Below are 23,148 nucleotides of genomic sequence, written 5' to 3' on the forward strand. Positions count from 1 at the left end.
GCAAACTTCCCACGATATGAGCAAGAAATTAAGGCTTGTTAGGGAATGCCACTGAGATAGTGGCGTTGTTATCACAGCAAATCCATTCCGGATTTAAACACCTTGGTATCTCCCTTCGATACGCTATCCAATTTTGCCAAAATCTGAAAATGTGGTCTTAGAACTGCACTAAATACAACAGACATGGCCTGACCATGGAAGAAATCTCTCAGTAGAACACAAAGCCGAGCGCAGTGGTGGGTGACTGAAATCCAGCTACTTGGGAGGCTGAGGCAGAAGAATCGCGTCAACCCAGGAGGCAGAGGTTGCAGTGAGCCAAGATCGGGCCACTGCACTCTACCCCGGCAACAGAGTGAGACTCTGTCTCCAAAAACAATTGTCTTGGGTTTCTGTGTTCTTTCCCAGGTATGGGTGAAACGCAGGTTGTCAGATGGAAGAAATAGTCCACCTTAACCCTGTCTCAAACAATACTGAGGTCAACCCAAATTCCTAGGCCTTTATACCAGAAGGTATTACAGAGGCTCCTGTAACTAACTATAGCCATTTTACATGTATCACTGCTAAGTCTTTTTTTTTTTTGAGACAGAGTCTCGCTCTGCCCCACTGGCTGCAGTACAGAGGCATGATCTCGGCTCACTGCAACCTCCGCCATCTGGGTTCAAGCGATTCTCCTGCCTCAGGAGAATCCCCAGGTAGCTGGGATTACAGGCGTGTGCCACTACGCCCGGCTAATTTTTGTATTTTTAGTAGAGATAGGGTTTTGCCACGTAGGCCAGGCTGGTCTCAAACTCCTACCTCAGGTGATCCTCCCACCTTGGCCTACCAAAGTGCTGGGATTACAGACATGAGCCACCGTGCCCAGCCTATCACTGCTAAATCTAACACACCAAGATCATGTAAATCCTCGGCCATTCAACATTATTAACCTTCCTAATCTTTTTGTTTCAGATTTAAGAAACAGACCTTTCTGTCACCTAAGTCCCTGATGAAATTACTTAACAGAGGAGGGTCAAGGTCAGCGTATTCTGACAAAAGACTAAAGACAACTGTCCAAGTTAAAATAATGACAACGAAGTTACACACTGTTTAACCAGTCAGAAGCCCCCACCTTCATATACTACCATTAATATTTCCAACCAATTTCTCAATATTCTCCAAAAGTTACAAGTCTTCCCCAAATCCATCAACACTAAATATACCAGCAGTTCTTTAGACCAGCGGCATCAGCGTCACCTGGAACTCTAGAAATGCAAACTCCTGCCCTGCTCCAGACCTACTGTCTGTCTCACAGCCCAGCCCTCCAGTGACACCAACGCAGCTGTGGTTTGCGAAGCAGAGCTCTAGCGCATTTGCCTGCTCTTGGAGTAACCCTCTCAAAACTGAAGGTGGTAGGTTTGCACGGATTTCTTCTTCTAGCACTTAAGCTTGCTTTTAGTTAGCTATTATTTGTTTTCCAAATGTCCAGAAACTATTTAATCAACCTTTCTATCACCTTTGCCTGGAAGCAAAGTCAAGCTCACCAGTCCACAGTGCACAGAAACTCTTTCCTCCCTTTTTGGAAAATCAGGGCCCTATTTGCCTTATCTTGGGACATTTTTTTTCCATTGTTAACAATTTCTTAAAATTTATCTGCAGCGCTTCCGTGGTCACATGGGTTAGTTCTCTTGGCCTCTGGTACATCATAATTTTTAAAAGAAAAAAAATCTCTTAGAAAGTTCCCTCCTAATCTGGGTTTCATGCTGGCATGCCAACAGAGCAGGCGCTGGGAAGAGGGGTGGAAAAAACCAAATGGTTCAGTTGACATCCTCTTCCACTTACGGAGCGTGTCTCTTTCTTGGTCCTGTTTGAAATGTAAAACTCTTTCCTGTTTTGTTTTGTCTTCAGCATTTGGGTACGACTCAACTTATTCCAAGCTTTAACACTGTTCAAAGTCCATGCTTACCATGCCTCTGTCTCTGGTTCCCGCCTCCTAGGTGACAGGGCAAGGTTGATATTTTACCTTCCTTTGCTTTTCTGTACTATCTACGTTGTACGGAACAATCACGGCGTGATGGCTCATGCCTATAAATCCAGCAGTTTGGGAGGCTGAGGTGGGAGGATCACTGGAGCCCAGAAGTTCAAGATCAGCCTGGGCAACATAGCAAGACCCTGTCTCTACAAAAAATAAATTAGCCAAGCATGGTAAACATGTCTGTGGTCCCAGCTACTCAAGGTGGGAGGAATGCTTGAGCCCAGGAGCTCATGGCTGCAGTGAGCCATGATAATGCTACCTCATTCCAGCCTGGGAAATAAAGCAAGACACTGTCTCAACAAAATAAAATGAAACAATCACAGATTACTTTTTCACATGGGGCAGGAAATCTTTACATTTTTACTTATTTTTACTTTATTTTAATGGAAGCTCTTTGGAGTGCTTCCTATACTGTCTTTCATACTTGGGAATTACTGTAAATCATGGTTAAATTCAGACTTTTTTTTTTAATTTTAGAACTGTATCTTTCTTTTCCCTCTCTGTTCCTCAGCCTCTCATCACTATGGCGAGACCTCCAGTGCTTTTTCTGTTCACAGCTGTTATTTCCCAGCTGCCTACAGTCACTTCACAATGACTCACGCTTCTTGAAGGATGGGCCCTAATACAGATGCCCAGACAGCAGCTGCAGTGGCAACACACCCTCACCACAGCCAGCGCCCACGCCCGACTCGGTATGAGAGACTCTCCCGAGAAGGGGATCTGAAAAAAGGCAGTCAAGGCTTTTAAGCTGTCATTGATCTGACCTGGGTGCACCCCAGCAAGCTCACTGGCATGCAACTTTATTCCAGTGGGATGACAGTTGCAGACGCGGGACCTGCCTGGGAAGGCAGCTGGCCACACTGTGCCACAGCCCCCAGCCTGGATAGGATCGGGAGCTCGACAACTCCCGTTTGCAATACACGGCCTCACAGCCATTGGAAGAAAAAAAGGCCTCCATTTCTTTTAATAAGCTATTTCATAGGGTAAATCTGATTTCTGCTTTCATCTCTGCGTCTGGGTCAAGGCAAAATAACTCTTTTTGTTTTTCTTCATGACTAGAATAAAAAAAAAGAATTAAGCAGGGCAATGAAAGGAAAGAATAGCGGCATTTATGATGAAATAATATAATTTGCTTGAATCCATTTCCAGTCTAAACCTCTGCTTACCCCATCTTCAACATTCTCCAGTAAAACTAGGAATTTTTTTGTTCTTTTTCTCTTCTGACAAATTTCATTCAACCCATCATATTACTATTGCCAATTTTGAGAGGGAAAATTTTTTTTTTTTCTCAAAGGAGAGGGAGAGGGAGAGAGAGAGGAGTTAAGTTCTTTGGGAAATTTAGAACTGACCTTTCTCCTGGCAAAACAAATTTTTGTTCTGTTTGAAGAGGTGACTGGCAGATAATCAGAAGACAACGTGCCCCGTGATCCTCTTGCAGATTCCAGGGTTCCAGTATCACCTCCAGCCACGCTGATTTAACCAGACAGACAGCACCAGCACCAACGAGCACACCTGCAGCTTCCTTTCCTGGTAAGCAAACAGTCCTCTACACAGTCCTCTGCACTCATCTGTGCCTCTCAGCTCCCTATTCTATTCCTATTAAACCCGAGAAGGAACTACTGCAAGGCAGGAGCTATCACCAAGAATTCTAAGCACAGAGCTCAATATAAAATTCTACAAAAAACAGGAAATGCTGAAGCTGGACACAGCTGAAATCCAGCTGCCACCTGGGCCAGGGTCGGCCAGTCGCTGGGCTCTGCCCTAGGTGCTGCTGCCTGCCCTTCAGAGCACAGTTACTTCAGTAAACTACTCCACAAAGTGTACATTCGAAAGTCTCTTCTCTACCACCTTCTCCTTCGCTCAAAAAATAAAACAAAAATAAAGTGTAATTAGGGTAACAGTTCAATGCCACAGTGTGCCTACTATTAAAAAACACACAACAGTCTGGAAAGTCATGCTAGAGTTTCCACAGCAACTGCACCATGGCTCAACTTGTACCAGCAACCATTCCATTCCAAAATGCTTTAAAAGACTCTACAAAAGAGAGAGAGACGTTACCATCCTAGGGGAGGAGAAAACACACCCTTGTTTTCATGTACTTGAATTCTCCCCAACAAAAATACTGTTTAAAGTACATATTGCACCATTAATAAATATTCCTGCCCCTAATCATCTAACAAACAGTAGATAACTCTGGAAATAGCTACTGAGAGTTCTTTCAGTTGGAAGTTGGAGAGGATGTTAGTCAGAAAAAACTATTAATATTTTAAAACAGAAATATGCTTCCTCAACTAAGCATATTCTTAAACCAAGCATAAAAGGTAAGTTCAAGTAATCCAATCAAGTCAGCAATTACAAGGCTCCATTCCACATGTGAAACATCTTCTCCCTCTTTGAATTGGCTAATTCAAAGAGACCAACTTAAATGCCCTGGTCATTCATTCCCAAGGTGAGGGGATGGGGAAGACCGGGAGGGATCTGTGCAGCTTCCTCTCCAAGAAGGGAAGCAACCCCACCCCACACGCCTGCTGCCCCCTGCACTGTACCAGGGAGATTCTAAACAGAATGCCTTTTCATCAAACCACTAGAAAGCATTTTTTAGTACTTTACAAAGTCCAAAAGAATTCCTCTATACAACTGCCCACATCAAATAGATGGTGCCGGAAGAAAATCCAAATATAAACAACAGCTATCCACAGGGCCAAAATCAGACAGGGGAGAGCTGGCGTGGGAAGGGGGCAGTTGTCAGAAGGCACCCATGACATGTCCCTTCTCTGAGACTCCAGTTCCACATATTTTCTGAGTCCCCATCTAAACTGGAAGATATACCTAGCCTTCCATGTCAACAGAACTTTACCTCTACTACCCATGTATCTTATTCTAAAAACAAAAGCACCAGTTTGGATGCGGATCCTGTGTTCAGCCAGAACATCTCCAATCTACAGAAGGAAGTCTTCTCAGGGTTCTCTACGTAACAGAATTTCCTCCTCCACGCGGCACTGAAGGGAGCATATTATTGGGATCTGTGAAGGGGGAATCCAGTTATGTATTTCCCTGTCAGTGCTCAGCACATAAAAATAAAAGATCTATTGCAGAAGGGAGATGATCCCTTTTCATTTATGTTTATTTTTGTAGAGATGGAGTCTCACTATGTTGCCCAGGCTGTTCTTGAACTCCCAGACTCAAGCAAACCTCCCGCCCTGGCCTCCCAAGTGCTGGGATTAGCAGCATGAACCACCACGCCCATCCTGCTCCTTTTCAATTGAGGAGAACAGAATAGCCTGTGCCTCCATTCACACCTTGAATTAAACCGTGTGCGTCCTGTGTGGACCACCTGGCAGGCAGGCTGGTCTGTATGTAGGTCATGTTACCTCACCACTTCACACACTAGTATCCAAATTCTGTGGTAGAGTAAAAAAACTTCCAGAAAAGCCGAGTAGACACCCAAGACACCAGTCCCCAAGAAGGAACCTCAAGCATGGATAAGCATCCTGGCCATGGAGAAGGACCCCTGGGGCAGTCGAGCCAAGAGTCGGCGGCCAGATGTGCAGTCCACAGTCTCCACAGCACAGCAGAAAGCTAGGACCTCACCATGCTCGAGAGGAACAGCCAAACTGCCACCCTCACTTTCAAAGCACCTTCAGATGTCTTACCACCAAACACACACAGTTAAAAATCAGGAACTTTATAAAATGTGGAAAGAAAACACGTGAGAAACCCGGTCCGCTCACGCTTTCTAATGAGTTGGGTTCTCAAAGCTCATGTGTATAACATTTGCTTGGCAATTCAAATGTGTTTCTGCTGAGAGTTTGCTATGAGGGACTGAAGGACACGGCTGAAAGACCAAGAAAGCAAGCGCAGGGTATGTCTGATTCTTCGCAAGGGCAGCTCTGTCAGGCACAGCAGGCCTTACCCCTTCCCAGGCCCCACCAGTTCTCAGGCTAAACCCCTCACAGAATAGCTTGGGAATACCTTACCCTCAGAAACACGGTCCAGTTAAACTACACAATAAAAACTGAGCATATTTTCAGTGATTAAAGGAAGACATTTACATGTAAGGGTATTTTATCTGCAAATGTACTTAACTGGTCACTTTGTTTTGCTTTTTTTAGACAAAAACGACTGTGCATTTTGTAAAATGCAAGGAAAGCCCCACTTCGAGAGCAGTTAACAGAATTTATGGCCTCAGGAGTTTGAATTGCACAACAACAACTAGAGAGCCATATGGCAAATGATTTCTACCACCGGGAACTTGGCAATGCCCTAATCACCCACAGCTGCTGGTCCCAGCAGTCAAAACACAGGAACTAACTGGATCAGCCAGACACATAAATGACTCCAAGCAGTGACCAAATCATGGAGCTCCATTGGCCGCAACAAAAGGACCCAAGAGGATGAGCACAGACTGCAATCCCGAATCTCCGCCATGCAAAAGGACACGTGCTGGTAGCTTCCGAGGAATACACCCTTATCTACATCATGTCCACCCAGGACCTTGCTGGCTTTTGAGCCACCTCTATTTCTCTGCAAAATGCATCAGTCCTCTGAAGGGATCGCAATCACATCTGTCCCCGTACTCACTGCAGAGAATGGAGGGCCACCTCTGGCCCCAGCTGGGGCCCTGGACTCTGGGAGGTACTCTCATGCAGCAGAGGGGACCTCCACTGGCCTTCTGGTCATGTTCCTTGATCATGAGGCTTTGCTCTCAGCCTCCATAGGCCCCAGGAAGCCCAGCTTCTACCTTCTCTGCTGCCCCCACCCACTCCCACTCCACATGGATGAGGGTGTTTCTCCCTCATGAGCACTGCTCAGAGAACAGAGTCTCGTCTCACTGCGCCTCCCCTTCCCTATGCCCTGGAAGCAAGGACACCACCAGAGGGGGAAGTCCTGCCTACAATGCGCCATCACTCCTCTGGGAATCTTAACTCAGTTAGCAACTGGCAGTTTAAGGTCCTCTCGTTAACCCACATAAGGATCCAAATGAGAAGCTGGAAGGACAGCGGAGAGAAAGAACACACATGCACCCAGGCAGGATGGACGGAGCGGCCCACACACAGCTGGGGCTCCTTCTCATAGAGCTCCATAAATCCAGAATCTCCTGGGATGGTTCAGACGTAACTCAAGCACTGCCAGCACTGCTGCTCCTGGCCCAAGTTCTCAGTCTTTGGTCCTAGGGACAGGGTTCATTTGGTGCCCTACATACAAGGCTAACCTGACCCTAGAAGAAGTGTTATTTCCTCCTACCACCAATGTTGTGTCTCTCCCCTACCCCCTAGAATGCCTCCTCCCCAATCCAGGGCCAAAGAGGCAAATGGTGCCCCCATCAATGGCTAATTCTGCCTCCAAAATATCTGAGTACCTCTAAGGTAGGGTCTGTGACAAGCTACCTACCAGAGATAAGGGGGGAAGGAAGCAAGAGCCAGCTCCTCAGGATCCCAAAGGTACAACATTTCAGCTGAATAATTATAAAGCTTAGGGAACTTAGTAGCAGGATTTCAGGGACTGCGCTAAATCCAATGATGTGGGGTGGGTAGATGTGAAGGGGGAACCACTGGAGACACCACTGCTGCCTGCACAGGGCGCGCCACCAGAACAACCTCCCAGACACTTACACTTTGTTTCCACTGTTCTTCTGAATACAAAGGTTTCCTACTAGCTCCAAGTTTGTCTTATGTGTGAGTTTCACACTAAAGCCCACACAGCAGTGGCAGAGGGATCCAGCCCTGGAAAGGAACAGGGGCTGTGTGGTAAAGCGTGGGTTCCAAGGGGTACCTGGAGCATTACTGAGAACCTGCTCCCCCTGAGCCAGCCCGCAGAATTCTAACAGACAGAAAAATTAATCTGACTCCAGTGCTTGAATTTTCCTTATCCAACTGGAAGTGGGATTACAGCCCTTTGTAACTAGAATCCTAGAAACCCACAGCTTGGAGGAATCCTGCAGCCAGAAGAGGCTGCCTGGACTGTCTGGGGGCTCCAGATCCTGCTGGGGGAGCCTCACAGGGAGAGCAGGAAGAGGACTGCAGGGGCACTGGGACACAGCACCCAGCAACTCAAGCACCTCCAGTGACTGCTCCCATGCTGCAGGGTAGGAGGGCCCTGCCCAGCAGGAATCCTCTTTTCTCATGGGAAGTGTCCCTGGAGCCTAGGTGAAACTGTCTGGACCTCCTTTCCAGCGCCGGGGACAAGGCTGGAGTGCTCTCTCCCCACCCTAGCCTTGCTAGATTCGGGAACCCGCAATAGAGTAAATGGTTCATTTCAGAGCCAGTGGGAACATCAGGGCACCCTGGCCCATTAACAGTACCAGAGGAGGTGGCATAACATTCAATTACTCAGCGCCAAGAAGGAGGGTTCATTCTCCAATCTGCAGATACCCAGGCTGGCTGCTCCCCCACACTGTCGGTCCTCCCCCCTCACAGCACCTGCCTCTTATAACTCAGCTGCAGGGTGGGGAGCAGAGAAAATGGGGAGGTGAAACTCCAGTTGGCCTGTCTGGTGAGCGCTTTGGGAAGGGGTGAGAATGAAATGATCTGTTGAGAGAAAGCTTTAAAAATAATTATAGCTTTCCATATTCCAGGCTCTCTCCACTAGTTTCTATACTGTGATCCCCTGATCCCACCACCATGATTACAAAGAGGTGAACCCAATTTTCACAAACAACCTTAACTGCTTCACATATGACATATATCAAGCACCTGCTCTGTGCAAAATGCCGTGCTGGGGGCGAGAGGATGAAACAGCCAGTGAGGGTCCCAGCCCTCTGGAGTCCACCATTCACAGAGGCGAACAGAGGGAGCCATCGTAGCATGACACAGCAACACGCACAGAGGCAGACCCAAAGCCTCTCTCATGGGCCCTATGCGCCCCACAACACCCACACACTGGGCCAGCTGGGGCTACTGTAAAATATCTGCAAAGGGTGAGTGCTGCCCTCATCCCCAGGAGCCACTGGAGAGGCCCGGCCCTAAACCCAGCCTCAGAGACACACCCAGGACAGCTGAACGTGAGGGTTTGTCCTTTCAACTAATGCGCAGGACCTAAAAGTAACACACAACCAGGCGCTGACAGCGTCTCTCTCCGACCAAACTTTAGTCGCCCTGCTCCGAAGCCTCTTCCAAAATGGAACTCCACTTTTGGCCTTCCATATCCTTCTTTGCCTGATTTGCCTGACTTTGGCAAGAGCCCTACGAAGTCACTTTAGCCCAGATGCCACCTCCTCAACATCTGATGTTGAGGCTCTGAAATGAACCGTTTCCTCTATTGCAGTTCCCCAATCTAGCAAGGCTAGGGTGGGGAGAGAGCACTCCAGCCTTGCCCCCAGGGCTGGTGAGAAAGTCCAGACAGCTTCACCTAGGCTCCAGGGACACTCCCCATGAGAAACGAGGATTCCTGCTGGGCTGGGCAGGGCACTCCTACCCTACCCTCCATATCTGATGTGTTCCTCGTCCTCCACTGTCCCCCCACCACTCCCCAGGTGACATCTGATTCTCCTGGCCTGTCCTCAGCAGGAATCCTTGTTGGGTCATTTGAGCCAGAATCCCCCTGACCCCTGACGTTTCCTCTAGTAATTTCCATCCAATGGCCCCGCTCTGCTTTTGGCTATGAATTCCCAGTGGCCCGTGCTGCATGCACTTGGCATTGAGCCTGAATTTATGCTGGGATCCGTCCTCCCTTCACCTGTCTGAATCACTTTTAAGCGGGCATACTAAACAGGAAAGTCAGGAGGATAAAACAGATTACTTTATTAAAGCAAACAAAGCTGCTTCACAATAGTTCTCGGTTTCTTCTTCAACTCCAAATTCTTAATTTCCATCTGAGGGGCGGGAAGGACATGTGGAGAACACATGTGAAGTTTCCAGAGAGAAGCCCTCAGTGAGTTTTACAATACCCCCGTTTAATTTCCCAAGGCACAGACTCACAGTGCTCAGGAGAGGGCCCAGGATGAAACATTTTCTACTCTGCTTTCAGCCGCTGGGGTCTGCTAAAGAGGAGAATACTAAGGCCCTTCAAAACTGAGGCTAAGTCAGGAATGAAAAACTTGCCCTAAAAACAAAACAAACAAAAATCCTGGACCAAAAGGCACAAGAGATCAGAGATACTTTAAATATTAACAAATGTCTATGCAACAGTGTATCAAAAGACTGGTCTGGCTGAGAACCAACTCAGTGTGAAAGCCATGAGGTGCACTCTGCAGGCCTGACCGGTCCAAACAATGCCCTGGGGCCGTGTGACCCACACACTTCAACTTCAGACTGGATCCTAAGCCAATCAACCTAACCCCCGCCCCCCCATCATAAGTCTTTTAAATAAATGTGAGTCATTCAAGTCTGTAATCAAATGAATGCTTTTATTAAACAATTTAAATCACAATGACTAGCTTTTCACAACGTGAAATTCTTTTAAAGACATACAAAAAATGCAAATATTAACTGAATCAAGGCAGTTTGGGCAGTTCTTGTATTTCAGCATTCTCACCAGTAACCTAACCTTATAAGTTATCCCCACCAGGCCTCTCAAAGTGGAGGGAATTAACTAAAGCTTTAAGTTGGGAGTGGAGAAATCAGAAAATTGATTTCCATCCAATCAGAGGGTCTCTATGACGAAGAGCTGGGCATAACCACAACCACGAGGCCATTGCCAGCCACAGCTCCATATCTTCCGGAGAAGCCTGTTTCCCAGCAGTGGTTGCAGGAGGGGAAACACCAGGTGCACACAGCACTGGAGAGTGAAGAACTGGTCACCGAACCAAACACTGGCAAAGAAGGACTCAACCCACTCCTGCTGTCCAGAGTCTCGCACCTGTCTCTGGACAAGCTGAATTCCTTTCTGTTGTTTCATTTTTTCTTTTATACAGATTAAAAGCCTAGATTTGTAAACATTTTTGTTTCTTTAGAGACAGGGTCTCACTATGTTGCCAGGCTGCTCTTGAACTCCTGGCTCCAAGCAATCAACTGGAGTGGCTGGAACTACAGGTGCGCGCCACCGTGCCCACACACTGCTCTCTCTAACAGTCCACACACAGACATCCACCCTTTCCCTCCTGATGATACTCATCCAATGAAGCCTTCGAAAATGGCTTGTAAATCTACTGAATGCAAACAAGCTCTAAAGCCACAGCTCACCGGGTGAGTTGCTGCTTCACAGAGAATGGCTAGAAGCCAGAGAAGGGAAAACATGTTAGAAAAACAACACAAGGGAGGCAAAACGAGCTGCAGGAAGCCTTCAGCTCAACACCAGCCTTTACACAGTCTGCAGGGACAACCTGTGAGCATGGCAGGTGTCCCCAGACAGGGTGCAGAGAAAGTGGAAGGTGAATTTAAAAAGGAAACGCAGGGGAACTAAATGCCACCAATTTGCACGGCTTCACAGACACAACTCCCCAAATAGTAACCAGGACACGATTTCTGAGTCAATGAAAGGCATGGGACACTACTCAGGACGATGCCAACAAAAAGCCCAGGCAGGAAGGTTTGAGAAAACACTGCTATCTGATTGCCTAATCTTTCCACCACAAGTCAATTCAATTCATCATATACTTACAGGAGCATCTCTTTACTACATCTGTGTATAAGAAAAAAATTACTCTGACGCTTATTAAAATGGTGAGGAAGACTTTCCCAGGACTCCTGTAATAGATGCCAAGACTATCCTAATAGGGGAAGGAGATGGAGCTCAACTCAGAAAACACAAGGCAACTGGGGACTCCGCCAATGCGCAGAGTGAGTGGGGTCAGCGGATGGAAAACTACTCACAGGAGACAGCACGGAACGGGGATTCTTGCTGAAGGCAGGCTGGGGGAGGAGAGCTCAAGGGTGGGGGCTTGTAGCTAAACTGACTTAGCAGAGCTATGCAGGCTAAAGACAGGACCCAAGAAGGAGGCCTGGTAAAAAACAGGACTCGGAGGAGCCTGGGTAGCATCTGGTCAAGGAGATAGTCATTGCCATCTGGGCTGGGCTCTGTAATGGCCACAACTACGGTCCTCCTGGCTGCTCTGTCACCTGGTCATGTCACTTCTGCGGTCATGTCACTTCTGGTCATGACTATCATCTGGTCATGTCACTTCTCCACTCCCAACTCTGCCGTGACTGTACAGCTCTGAGAACTGTCCCGGCATTCGGGGCCCAGCTCCCCAGCCAGCCCTCCCCTTTGATCGCCTTTGCTTTCAGCCCGTGGAGTCACCTAAACACATCTCGCACTTCACTTCCCCACCACTAGAACGTTCTCAGTGCCATCTGGCCATCTGTCAAAATCCTTATTCCTGTCAAGATCTGGTTCTAATCCCAATGCCACTCAAGTTTTCTCAGATACCCCAGCAGGACTGGACCTCCTCATCCTTAATGAGTCCACAGGACATTCTCTCTGTACCAGTAACTAGATTTTTTTTTTAACAGCATTTAGTCCTATTTGAACTATGAGCACCAGAAGGACAGGAAACCTGGCCTGTGCTCTGGTCTTTATGTTCTCTCTTCGTGGGAGACATTTTTTCCTCCTTTGCCATAAAAACCAAAATTTCTTTCAGATGAGCTAATAAAACACCACACACTTAAAACTAATAGTTTATCTATCAGAAATATTAAGTATGAAATGAGTGATTCCCACTATATGTACACAGCAGGAAAAAATATATAAAAAGAGTTCCAATCTTAAAGATCTTGTATATTTTCTCCTAGGCTTATATATTTCTTCTAAATTTTCTGCAATAAACATATATTCCTTTTACAAACATATGTTCCTTTTATAATGACATAAAATGTCATTTTGAAAACATTTTAATGGAACAAATTATAAATGTTATAGAATTTAGAGAAGGCTACGATTCCTAATGAGACAGTCATGGGAGAAGTGAACCCAGAACTAGCCAGGCCATGAAGGGTGGCAGACAAAAACAAGAGGAAGAGGGGAGGAGAGGAGGAAGAGGGGGAAGGGGGACAACAGAAAGAGGGAAGAGGGGCAGGGAGAAGAATCACAAAGCTGCAGTTATGACTACCACTGACTGAGAACCTGCCTGATCCCAGGCTCTTCCCAAGACAAGCTCGTCTATCCTTGCTGCCATCCAGTAAGGCAGTTACTACCATTCCCATGTTAAAGATGAGAAAACTAAAAACTAGGGTAACTTGCCCAAAGTCACATTCTCATCTATCTAGTAAGTGGTGGAGTCTGTGCTCTTTCCATTCTAAGAATATTTCAACTGGATTCTGTGTTCCCAGAGGGATTCCTGGATACTTGACCTGAGACCCCAGCTCAGCAGGGCTCTGGGTTCCCATTCATCTTCAACCTCAGCAGTTCCACTTTAATTCATTTTATGTATCTTGAGTATTTACACGTCATTAAAAGTAATGTTTTTTAATGGAGTTCCAGTACTTCCAAAACTAAACAACAGTTTGAAAACCACTGTTCTATGCCATATTGCCAACTACAAAGGCATACTTGGTGGTAGGTGTGCTGAGCTGGGGGTTACTGAGGGAGGAAGAGGCCTGCCCTGCACAGGCTGGGAAGCAGAGGGAAATGAGACTGAAACTCTAAGGCCTAGAAAGTTCTGAGGCACTGAAGTAAGGGAGACGTAAAGGACCCCTTTTATTAGTTGACAACTGTCAGTCTTTGGTTCACACAAAAACCAAACCTGTAGGCACATCCTCAAAGCAGCCAGTATTTAAATAAAAACTTAAGAAAATCTGTTGTTTTTCTAAGGGCTAGCTTTGATATAAAAAATTTCAAATACCAAAATAAACACAATAGATACACAACTCTTATTTTAAAACCACCTGAACGTGTGCCAATCTCGCAAAAGAACATGGGTTTCCTCAGCATCCTGCTCCTGGGGTGGAGACACCGTCTGCCGGCACACCAAGCATCCTGGGCAGCTATTTGGGGGTGTTTTGTCGTCCTAAGTTTGCCTCCTACTAATTAATCACTGCAAGGCATTTAGACAAGGTCAAGATTAATTGACAAGAATTTATCTGTACTCAGCCACAAGTGCATGGGATAAAGCAAGATCAGACTTATGCTACTGTGCTGATTTAATTTGTATGCTATATTTTGTACAATCTGATCGTTCTCACATTATGAAAGTATAATCCTTAAAAGCAAGCCATGAATGCTTGGTATGAGATTTTCCTCATTTTCCATTTACTAAACACTGGGCTGATTTATGACTAAGTGATATTCTGTTTAGAGGAGAGCAGTCTTCAGATACACAGGCAGTAATTCACTTTGTTCATTTTGTTCCCTGCTCATGACCCATATCAGATGATGTCTTTATGAGAGAAGGAAGGCAACAATAGCACATTCTTATTGCATACCCAAGTTTTCTTCCAAGCACAGAAGAACTGAGCTTGGCATTTCACAGTTTTACGGAAGTCAAGATAAAAGGGGTTTTGAGTTCTCACTACTTTGCTTTAAGAGAGTCACAATTCTTGGCCCAGTGTGGTGACTCATGCTGGTAATCCCAGCACTCTGGGGGGCCAATGTGGGCAGGTTACAAGGTCAGGAGTTGGAGTCCAGCCTGGCCAACACAGTGAAACCCCGTCTCTACTAAAAATACAAAATTTAGCTGGGTGTAGTGGTAAGTGCCTGTAATCCCAGCTACTTGGGAGGCTGAGGCAGGAGAATTGCTTGAACCCGGGAGGTGGAGGTTGCAATGAGCTGAGATCATACCACTGTACTCCAGCTCGGGCAACAAGAGCAAAACTCCACCTTAAAAAAAAAAAGTCACAATTCTCTGTTTCTTAGTTTGCTCGTAAGTAAAATCCGAAAGTTGAAAGATTTCCTTTAGCTCAGCACTCACTAAGCACCATACATGTACACCAGGGGCTGTGATAACGCCAGCGTTCAATGATGAAACAGACAGCGCCTGACCTTGAGAAGTCTGTAAAATGCAGTATTAGTAGGGGTAAAATATTTGTAAATAAGCAACTTCTAATAAAACTTGATACAGATGAGGGTTTACGGAAACACAGAAAAAGAGCCGGTGGTAGGCAGAATAACATCCCGAAAGACGTTCATGTCCTAATCTCTGTAACCTGCAACCTTACATGGCAAAGGGGAATTAAGGTTGCAGATGGAATTAAAGTTGCTAATTCACTGAATTTAAAACAGGTGTTCCTGGAATTATCTGAGTGAGCCTAATGTAATCCCCTTAAAAGTGGAAGAGGCGGCAGAAAAGAAAGGGGTGTGCTGACTGAAGTACACACGGACGTGCTGGGCCGCTGGCTTTGGAAACAGAGGGGCCCATGAACCAAGAGCGCAGGCGACCTCTAGACACCGGAAAAGGCAAGGAAACAGATTCTCCCTGAGAACCTCCAGAGGAACTTAGCTCTAACAGCCCTTTGATTTTAGTCTAGTGACACCCAGTCAGACTTCTAAACTAGAGAAGTGTAAGATAACGTATTTGTATTGTTTTAAGCCACAAAGTGTGTAGTAATTTGTTGTGGCAGCAACAGAAAATGAACACAGAGCCTTTCTGTTGGAAAATGCAATTATTCATATGTCAAAAGAGAATACTCATTCCTAATGCTTCCATCAGCCACACCCAACAAGGAGAGGAAGCTCATTAAACCTAAAGCTTGGTGCAAAAATGCAAATGTCAAGCGGTATATATCCACCATGTGACACTAAGTCTCCAGTACCTGCTCCCAGAACATCTTTCATAGACTTGCCAGCCAACAGAGCTGCGATGTGGGAGACTCGCCAAAACAAGGCCATAACTATTCGTACAGAAACTGCAGTGCCACCTAGCACTTTCGTGCCACATACACAAGTGTCCATCTGGGCTTTCTGAGATGTCTGCTCTCAGACAATCTATTTTGCTTCAGGCTTTGTCAACCAAGACTCTACAAATACAGCCTACTATGGAGCACAACATTTAAATGTGATACCAGGAAAAGCTGCAGAAGGCAGCCTCCCCCCGGCCAGGGGCCAGAGCAGCTCCTCCTCTACAATTGCTCTCCAGGAGTCAAAAATAGCCCCACAGTTACCGGTCAGGCCACATTCTGAAATGGGAAAGGAACATAAACACACACAAAGGGGCTGCTTCCTCCTGGACACTGGCCCAGCATTTGTTCACTTTCTTGAGATGACTTCAGAGGAACACAGCCTCAGCAGGACTAAGGCCAGAGGGGAAGGACCACACCTAAGCTGGCTATTTTCAGGAAAGCTGTGCTTCAGTGTGGAATCCTGCAGCTGTATTCAGAATCCAGCAATGATCTGTGACTTTATTCTTATGTGCATCCTGGCAGTGAGTTCACTTAGGAAGAAAATGCTTAATTCTACATGCTATATATTAACTACTAAACTTATTTATACACAATCCAAACGTGTATCTTGCTTTACAAAATACACTTAGAAAACTGCCCACAGTAAGTTTTTAAATAACAACCAAACTGTATGTGCATGAGCTCTTTTCAAAATACACGCACGCCTGCACCTCCCTCCTCCCTTTTGTGGATCTCTTTCCTTTCTTTACCCACCTCTTCTCAGCCCTAGCCCCTGGCATCCTCCCTTACATATCTAATCAATCGACAGTTTGGAAGCCATTCTTCCCACCATCCTTCTCCCACACAGAACACAGAGCAGGCAGTCTCATGGCGTCCCAGAGCTCACTGGTGTCCAGCTGTGGAGCAGCCTCCTCTGCATTTCTATCGAGATGGGGCAGAGCCCTCAAGCCTCAGAAACACCATCACCAGACACTCCTATGGGAGCTCCCCAACCCCTCAGCAAGCTACTTGGAGAAGGAACTCAGCAGCCTGAGGAGAAAAAGGACTATCTCACTGACAGTTAACTTTTTTAAAGCACTCAATCCTAAGTGTGGTGTTTTCCTTTGTTCATAAGTTAATCAAGGAAGAGTGGGAGATTTTTTGTGTGTATTTTTTAAGTCACTCTCGTTTCTCTCCCGTAAAAGTTCAGAACAGATTTACCTCTAGAATAAAAGGACGGTGGAACTGCTCTCAGTAGTGTGGCGTGTTGGCAGCTCAGGGGAGCGTAAAACGGTATTAGCTATGTTTGGCCCAACAGCAGGAAATCACTGACCGGCCCGCCGGTGTTCACTGAAGAATGTGAACATACGCAAAGGCAGCACTGCAGTTTGGGCCACTGCCAGCTTTTCACTCCCAACGTTTTCAGAGAACTGCACACCCCCACCCCTCCGTAAACACCAAACAACAAACAAAAAAAACAAGTTTTACCAAAGATGTTTGTTATTAAAAATCAATGGAGGAATCTTGACATATCTAAAGAATACACGTTCCAGACAGAATCAATCCTACAAAAGTAACAATATACTCTACATACTTCATTTGAAGATTAGTTACCAAAAACCTCCAGGTTTCCTTCAACTCTGCCAATATTGGAAGGCCGTACGTTGCAAGATGTGCTCAGGCAAGTCAGCACCACGTGGACTCTGAGTCCACTGAAGTCATCAGTTAGCAAGACCTGCATTCTCATATTGTAAAGGTCAATAATAAAGTATATTTTTATGATGAAAACTGACACAATGGGATACCGCCTATATACAATAAACTTTAAAGCTCCAAACCATGAATACTCCCCTAGACTCAGTCATAACCAAAGAACAATCTAACTTTGGACATCAGAGGCCCCTTCCTCACCTGTCATCTTCTAAGAATCAGGATGTATAGCTCTCTTAAGAGAGACCTCAGGACGAGAAAAGCTGCCATGCTTTACCGGGAAATCCCTTTCCACTCCAGACCTGCCTTTTCTCTAGCACCAGGGTTAATGGGAGCTAAAGATAAAACAGGTTCCACAGACTCTGACATGATACAAAGATTTAAAAAAGATAAATTCACAAATGTAGTGTGTGACTTCTCAACCAGCCAGCCACAAGTTAAGCATCCCCAGGTCACTAGCTCTCTTCTATAGAATGTGACACAAATTTTTGGCTATATCTAATGGAATTACATATCCAGCGGTCCAAAAGCACACCTGATTCCTATCCCTGTGTCCCATTTCAATCGGATTGCTGGGGGAAAAAAAAAACAGAAAGACAAAGGAGCAAGACACTTAAAAATCATGAGACATGCCAAGATAGATACGCAGTGACATTCAGAGCTCACACATGCTTAAGGTAAATTCTGTTTGTGCTCAGTGAAATCGGTAGGATGACGCTGACCAGAGGCAGAGCAAAAGGCCAGAATCACTCTCTACCAAAATAACTAAACATCTCATTTGTGGAATTGGAGACCACAAAGGTCTCATTTATGGAGGGCACCCCAAGACTGCACTGTTCTGATGACCTGCACTGCAAAGTGCAGCTGGGTTTTTAAAACCTTCTTATCTATTATTAGGAAGATCACAGTGAAACTCATTTTCACATGTTTTAAAGAAATAACAGGTATTGGTAAGAATATGGGGCAACTGGAATATTCTCACCTTTGCTACTGGGAGTATACACTGGCACAACCACTTTAGAAAACTGTGGACAAAACACACCATGTGAAACTAAAATTTGCAGTGCCAAACAAGATTATGCCTCAGGTTGTTTTAGTTTTTAATTTTAAACACAAGTAAAAACTAAGGTGATTACACAGAGTGACAGGATCACAATCACTGAGCTAACTCATTTATCTGAATCACCCATTCCACACTGGAGTACCACCAGAGTTGGAACTACAAGGATGCACAACCAACCGTTTACTGCTGGTCAAGGGACAAGGAGGGAGACCACTCCCGTCTCCCTGCTCTGAGCTAACCACTTTCTGCAAATTAGGGCTAAAAAGGACAAACAAGAAGAGCATGCTGATTTGAATTCACATATCGCTATACTCCAGATATAATAGTATCACACTACAATAATGAAAGATACAAGTAACCAGATTATGAGTCACTAAACAGTCAACAGCTGTTATGTACCTGGATCTCTGCTACTATCTTTCTGTCATAATCACCATAAAATGCAGATAAGCTCAATCCATATGGCGGGAACAAAGGCTATGGATCTGACATTGCGCATTAATCTCAGTGAGTTCCTAGAGATGACTGCCTTTAGCTGAAGTGGTGCCCAAAAGGAATTCATCAGTCATCCGAGCACTGGCAGGAACTTCCTGAGACAAACATGGGTGTGGACCTATGGGAGAAATTAGATAACTGCACCAAGGCGTCACTTGAGGAGCCAACAGAATTCTTAGCGGGCAGGCCTCCTGCCTCAGGAGCCCACAGACGCACTTTCTGAGGAAAGCTCTTCCGGCAAACTTACACTGAAAAGGCCCCTGGGGGAAGAGAACAGGCAAACCATGTGCCAGGACTGCCTGGAGTCATCTCCACACATGAGTGTGCAGACCCAGATGCACTCACCCCACGTAAGTCGCGATCGCACCCACCCTGCTCCTCCACTGCACGGCCGCTCGAAAGCCACGTCGCTGTGAAAGGAAAACAAAAACCCGGGACTCCAATTCACTACGTCAAAAGTTAAAATATTAAGCTGAAAGATGAGTCACGCAAGATGCTGCCTTTCCTTTTGTTCCTAAGTAGAGAGCTACAGGTAAAAAGTTAAATATCTCCAGAGGCAGCCACTCTGTGTTCACCCTATCTTATGTAGTGTTGATTTATTGAGCTCCAGAGAATAGGTAATTGATTTCTCCCCTAGCTGCTCCTTTTCTCTTGCAACATGTGGATTCAGTAACACCCTACCCTCTTTCCCCTTCAGCCTGCTTTTCTCCTTCAAATTCTGAAGCCCTAAAAATCACCTTTGAAGAAAAGCACAGAAAAAAACATGGCTTGTGGCGCCATGTTTTTTTACCCCTGTCATTGTCCTCAATCTTGGCAAAATAAACTTCTGAACTGACTGCGACCTGTCTAGATACCTTCTGGTTTACACAGCTGTTCTCCTGAAAGTGAACGGAAAACCCTCTTTTAACCAGAATCTGTGGTGAGGGAGCTGCAATGTTTCCCAGTGTGCCGCCACAGTTAAGTTTGGGAAACATTACTTCATATAGTCTTACTTTAATGCCCCGCAATGCAGAACACAATTTACCATTTAACTGTGTTACCATATCAAGTGCTTCAGGAAAGAAACCTACTTTACTCTAAGCCAGGCTTTTCCCAATCTTACTTGATAAATAAATCTTTTTTCTACCTAAAAGAACTGTCCCCATTCTAGTTTGATATTAAAAATCACCTAGGACTACTATGTTAAAACAGGATTCCCTGATCCCTTTATCAAAAACCTTAAGGGAAGAGTCGGGTAGTTTAACCGGCACATCAGGTGACATGATCGAACAGTTGAGAAAAAACATTGAAAAGCTAACATTGGACCAGAAATACTTTTTTCTTTTGAAAATGTTTCAGGATGGGCATGATGGCTCATGCCTATAACCCTAGCACTCGGGGGGGCTGAGGAGGGCGGATCGCCTGAGGTCAGGAGTTTGAGACCAAAGTGGCCAATATGGTAAAACCCCATCTCTACTAAAATTACAAAAATAGCTGCATGTGGTGGTGGGCGCCTGTAATCCCAGCTACTTGGGAGACTGAGGCAGCAGAACTGCTTGAAGTAGGAGGCGGAGGTTGCAGTGAGCCGAGATCATGCCACTGTACTCCAGCCTTGGCAAGAGAACGAAACTCCATCAAATAAATACATAAATAAAATAGAAGAGGTTTCTAAATGTTTCTAGTTCCATTTCCTACTTTACTAAGTTGCACGCACTGAATGTTGATTCAAGGTCATTACTCGAAGCATTGTTATCCATTTACAGTCATCCCTAGGTTATCTGCAGGCAACTAGCATTTGGACGAATACCAAAACCTGTGCATGCTCAACTCTCCCAGTCAGAGCTGTAGAATCCACGGATACAGAAAAAGGCAGTTCTTGGTCACACAGGTTTTGCATCCCGCAAACACTGCGTTTATGATCCATGTTCAACTGAAAACAATCCACATATAAGTGGACCGACGTGGCTCAGACCCGAGGTGTTCAAGAGTCAACTGTACAGTACTAAGGGTATGAGGAGTGTAGTATGCTCACTCTCTACTGGTCATGAGTGTATCACAGCAGCAGTGTTTTCTGTTATCTTTTGGATTTTATTTTCACTAATCGTAATAACAGCAATTATAATTACTAAGCTCTTAAATGTACTGTCTCCCATAGTTTTCACAACAATCTTACAAGAAAGGTGCTTTGTTATTTTTCCCATTTTGAGGAAATGAGGAGCAGGCCATGCAAAAATTTAAGTAACTTGCCCTAAGTCAGTTTCTCAAGCTCAGCGCTACTGGACAACTAGAGCCGGTAATTCTTTACTGGAGGGGTAGAGGGGCTGTCCTGTGTACCATAAGACAGTTGGCAGGAATCAAGTCTTTGCCCACAAGATGCCAAAAGCAGCCCCCTTCCAGTGGTGACAACTGTCTCCAGACCTTGCCAAATGTGCCCTGGGGGCAAAGTCAGTGGGGAAACAGTGTTCTAAGTGATGCTAGAGATGAGAGTAGAGAAGCCAGGGCTCCAGCTGAAGTCTTACCCTGCAAAGGTGCCACGGCCCCTCCCAAGAGAAAGCATCAAGCTCCCTCTCCATCCTCCAGGCAAAGGAGCCGGCAGGAGCTCTTACCACTGTCACACACACAGTCTGTCAGCACTGCAGACAGGCCTGAGCAGCTTGACAAAGTAAGATAAAGCTGTACCAAGTGCCAGTAATTTCTGGCACAGAGTAATCCTTCAATACAAGTAATGCCCTGCATAACTTTCTTCCGATCCTGCCAAAGGTTCCAGTTGTATGTATGAAAGATTCCCAATCTCCTCACTTAAAAATGAATCACAGAAAAAGCCTTCCGCCTACAACAGCATACCTAACACATTAGAAACCCAGGAAGGACCGTTTTTTAACATACCCTCCATGTATGAAAAAAATTATTTTCAGTAATAGTTACGTAAAAACTCAGTAACTATTATTTTCTTGATTTTTTCTTTAGTTTTAAAACAACCATCTTAAGTAATAAATTTTAATTTTACAGATATTATTTTTGCACTTATCAAACAAAAATATTACACAGGCTCCTTTGCTTGGAAGATGGAGAGGGGGCTGGATGCTTTCTCCTTCGAGGGGCCGTGGCGCCTCTGCAGGGTAAGACCTTAGCTGGGGCCCTGGCTTCTCCGCTCTCACCTCTAGCATCACTTAGAGCACTGTTTCCCCACTGACTTTGCCCCCAGGGCACATTTGGCAGTTCTGTTTCACTGTTTTAACTTTTAAGGACACTTGGACAAAAACTCCAAGTGATCACATAGAGTGAAATTATGGTCATCAGTAACACTATCATTTATTTCCAATCTACTGTTTAAAAGCAGACATGTAATACTACAGGGTTAAATACACTGTCATAGACAAGCTTTCTGAACAATTCTAAAGTCTTAAGAACTTACTCTTGAAATGAACGCAAGTAGCTGAGTCACCACGTGTTTAGGCTAACTATATAATCAGGAGTGTCGGATTTAACTTCCATGGTGCATAGAGTTTCTTTTTTTTTCTTTTTTTGAGACCCAGTCTCACTCTGTCACCCAGGCTGGAGTGCAGTGGTGTGATCTCGGCTCACCATAATCTCCACCTCCCGTGTTCAAGCAATTCTCCTGTCTCAGCTGCCCCCTACCCTCCGTCCGAGTAGCTGGGGTTACAGGTGCGCTCCACCACGTCTGGATAATTTTTAATTTTTAGCAGAGATAGGTTTTCACCATGTTGGCCAGGCTGGTCTCAAACTCCTGACCTCAGGAGATCCACCCGCCTCGGCCTCCCAAAGTGCTGGGATTACAGGTGTGAGCCAAGGCGCCCAGCCTACAGTATCTATTAAAGGCTAAGTACTCAAGAAGTACTCATTTGAAGCTTACATATATATTATTAAAACTCAATAAAGCAATTATTTAGAAGACATACCAACAAAAGATTTTGGGGAAAGAATATCACTGACAATGTTTAGAATTGCAGGCAAAATTCTAGACATTTAGACTTTACAGGCAGACTTTGGATGCTTTTATTACTGTTATTAAATCCTCCACAGACAATGCACCCCTCATCACCTGCACTGGAGCAGACCACGCCCACCACCCCGTCTGCATATCAGAGTTAAAATGGTACTCAGAAGCTTCAAGCTCAGAAAGCCAGTTGCAAAAGAATAACAGAAAGAGAAAAGCCACAGAAATTCATGATGAAAGAAAC

At 45.4% G+C, this 23,148-nt stretch overlaps 1 protein-coding gene across 4 annotated transcripts in view; it reads right to left on the bottom strand.

Moving 5' to 3' along the window:
* CCNY (cyclin Y) overlaps positions 1-23,148 on the bottom strand; it is a 266,513-nt gene that overhangs the window by 137,110 nt on the left and 106,255 nt on the right. Inside the window, exon 1 of one of the 4 annotated variants that reach the window (XM_032259777.1) lies at positions 9,928-10,849. The exons of the other annotated variants lie outside the window; for them this stretch is intronic. Within the exon in view, the coding sequence (XP_032115668.1) occupies positions 9,928-9,958 (31 nt within the window). The 5' untranslated portion in view covers positions 9,959-10,849. Of the gene's footprint in view, positions 1-9,927; positions 10,850-23,148 lie in introns of those variants that run through there. 4 annotated transcript variants of the gene reach the window in all.

This window comes from Sapajus apella, unplaced genomic scaffold (genome assembly GCF_009761245.1).
Source record: "Sapajus apella isolate SASKATOON/1434 unplaced genomic scaffold, GSC_monkey_1.0 scaffold111, whole genome shotgun sequence".
Taxonomy (NCBI): Eukaryota; Metazoa; Chordata; class Mammalia; order Primates; family Cebidae; genus Sapajus; species Sapajus apella.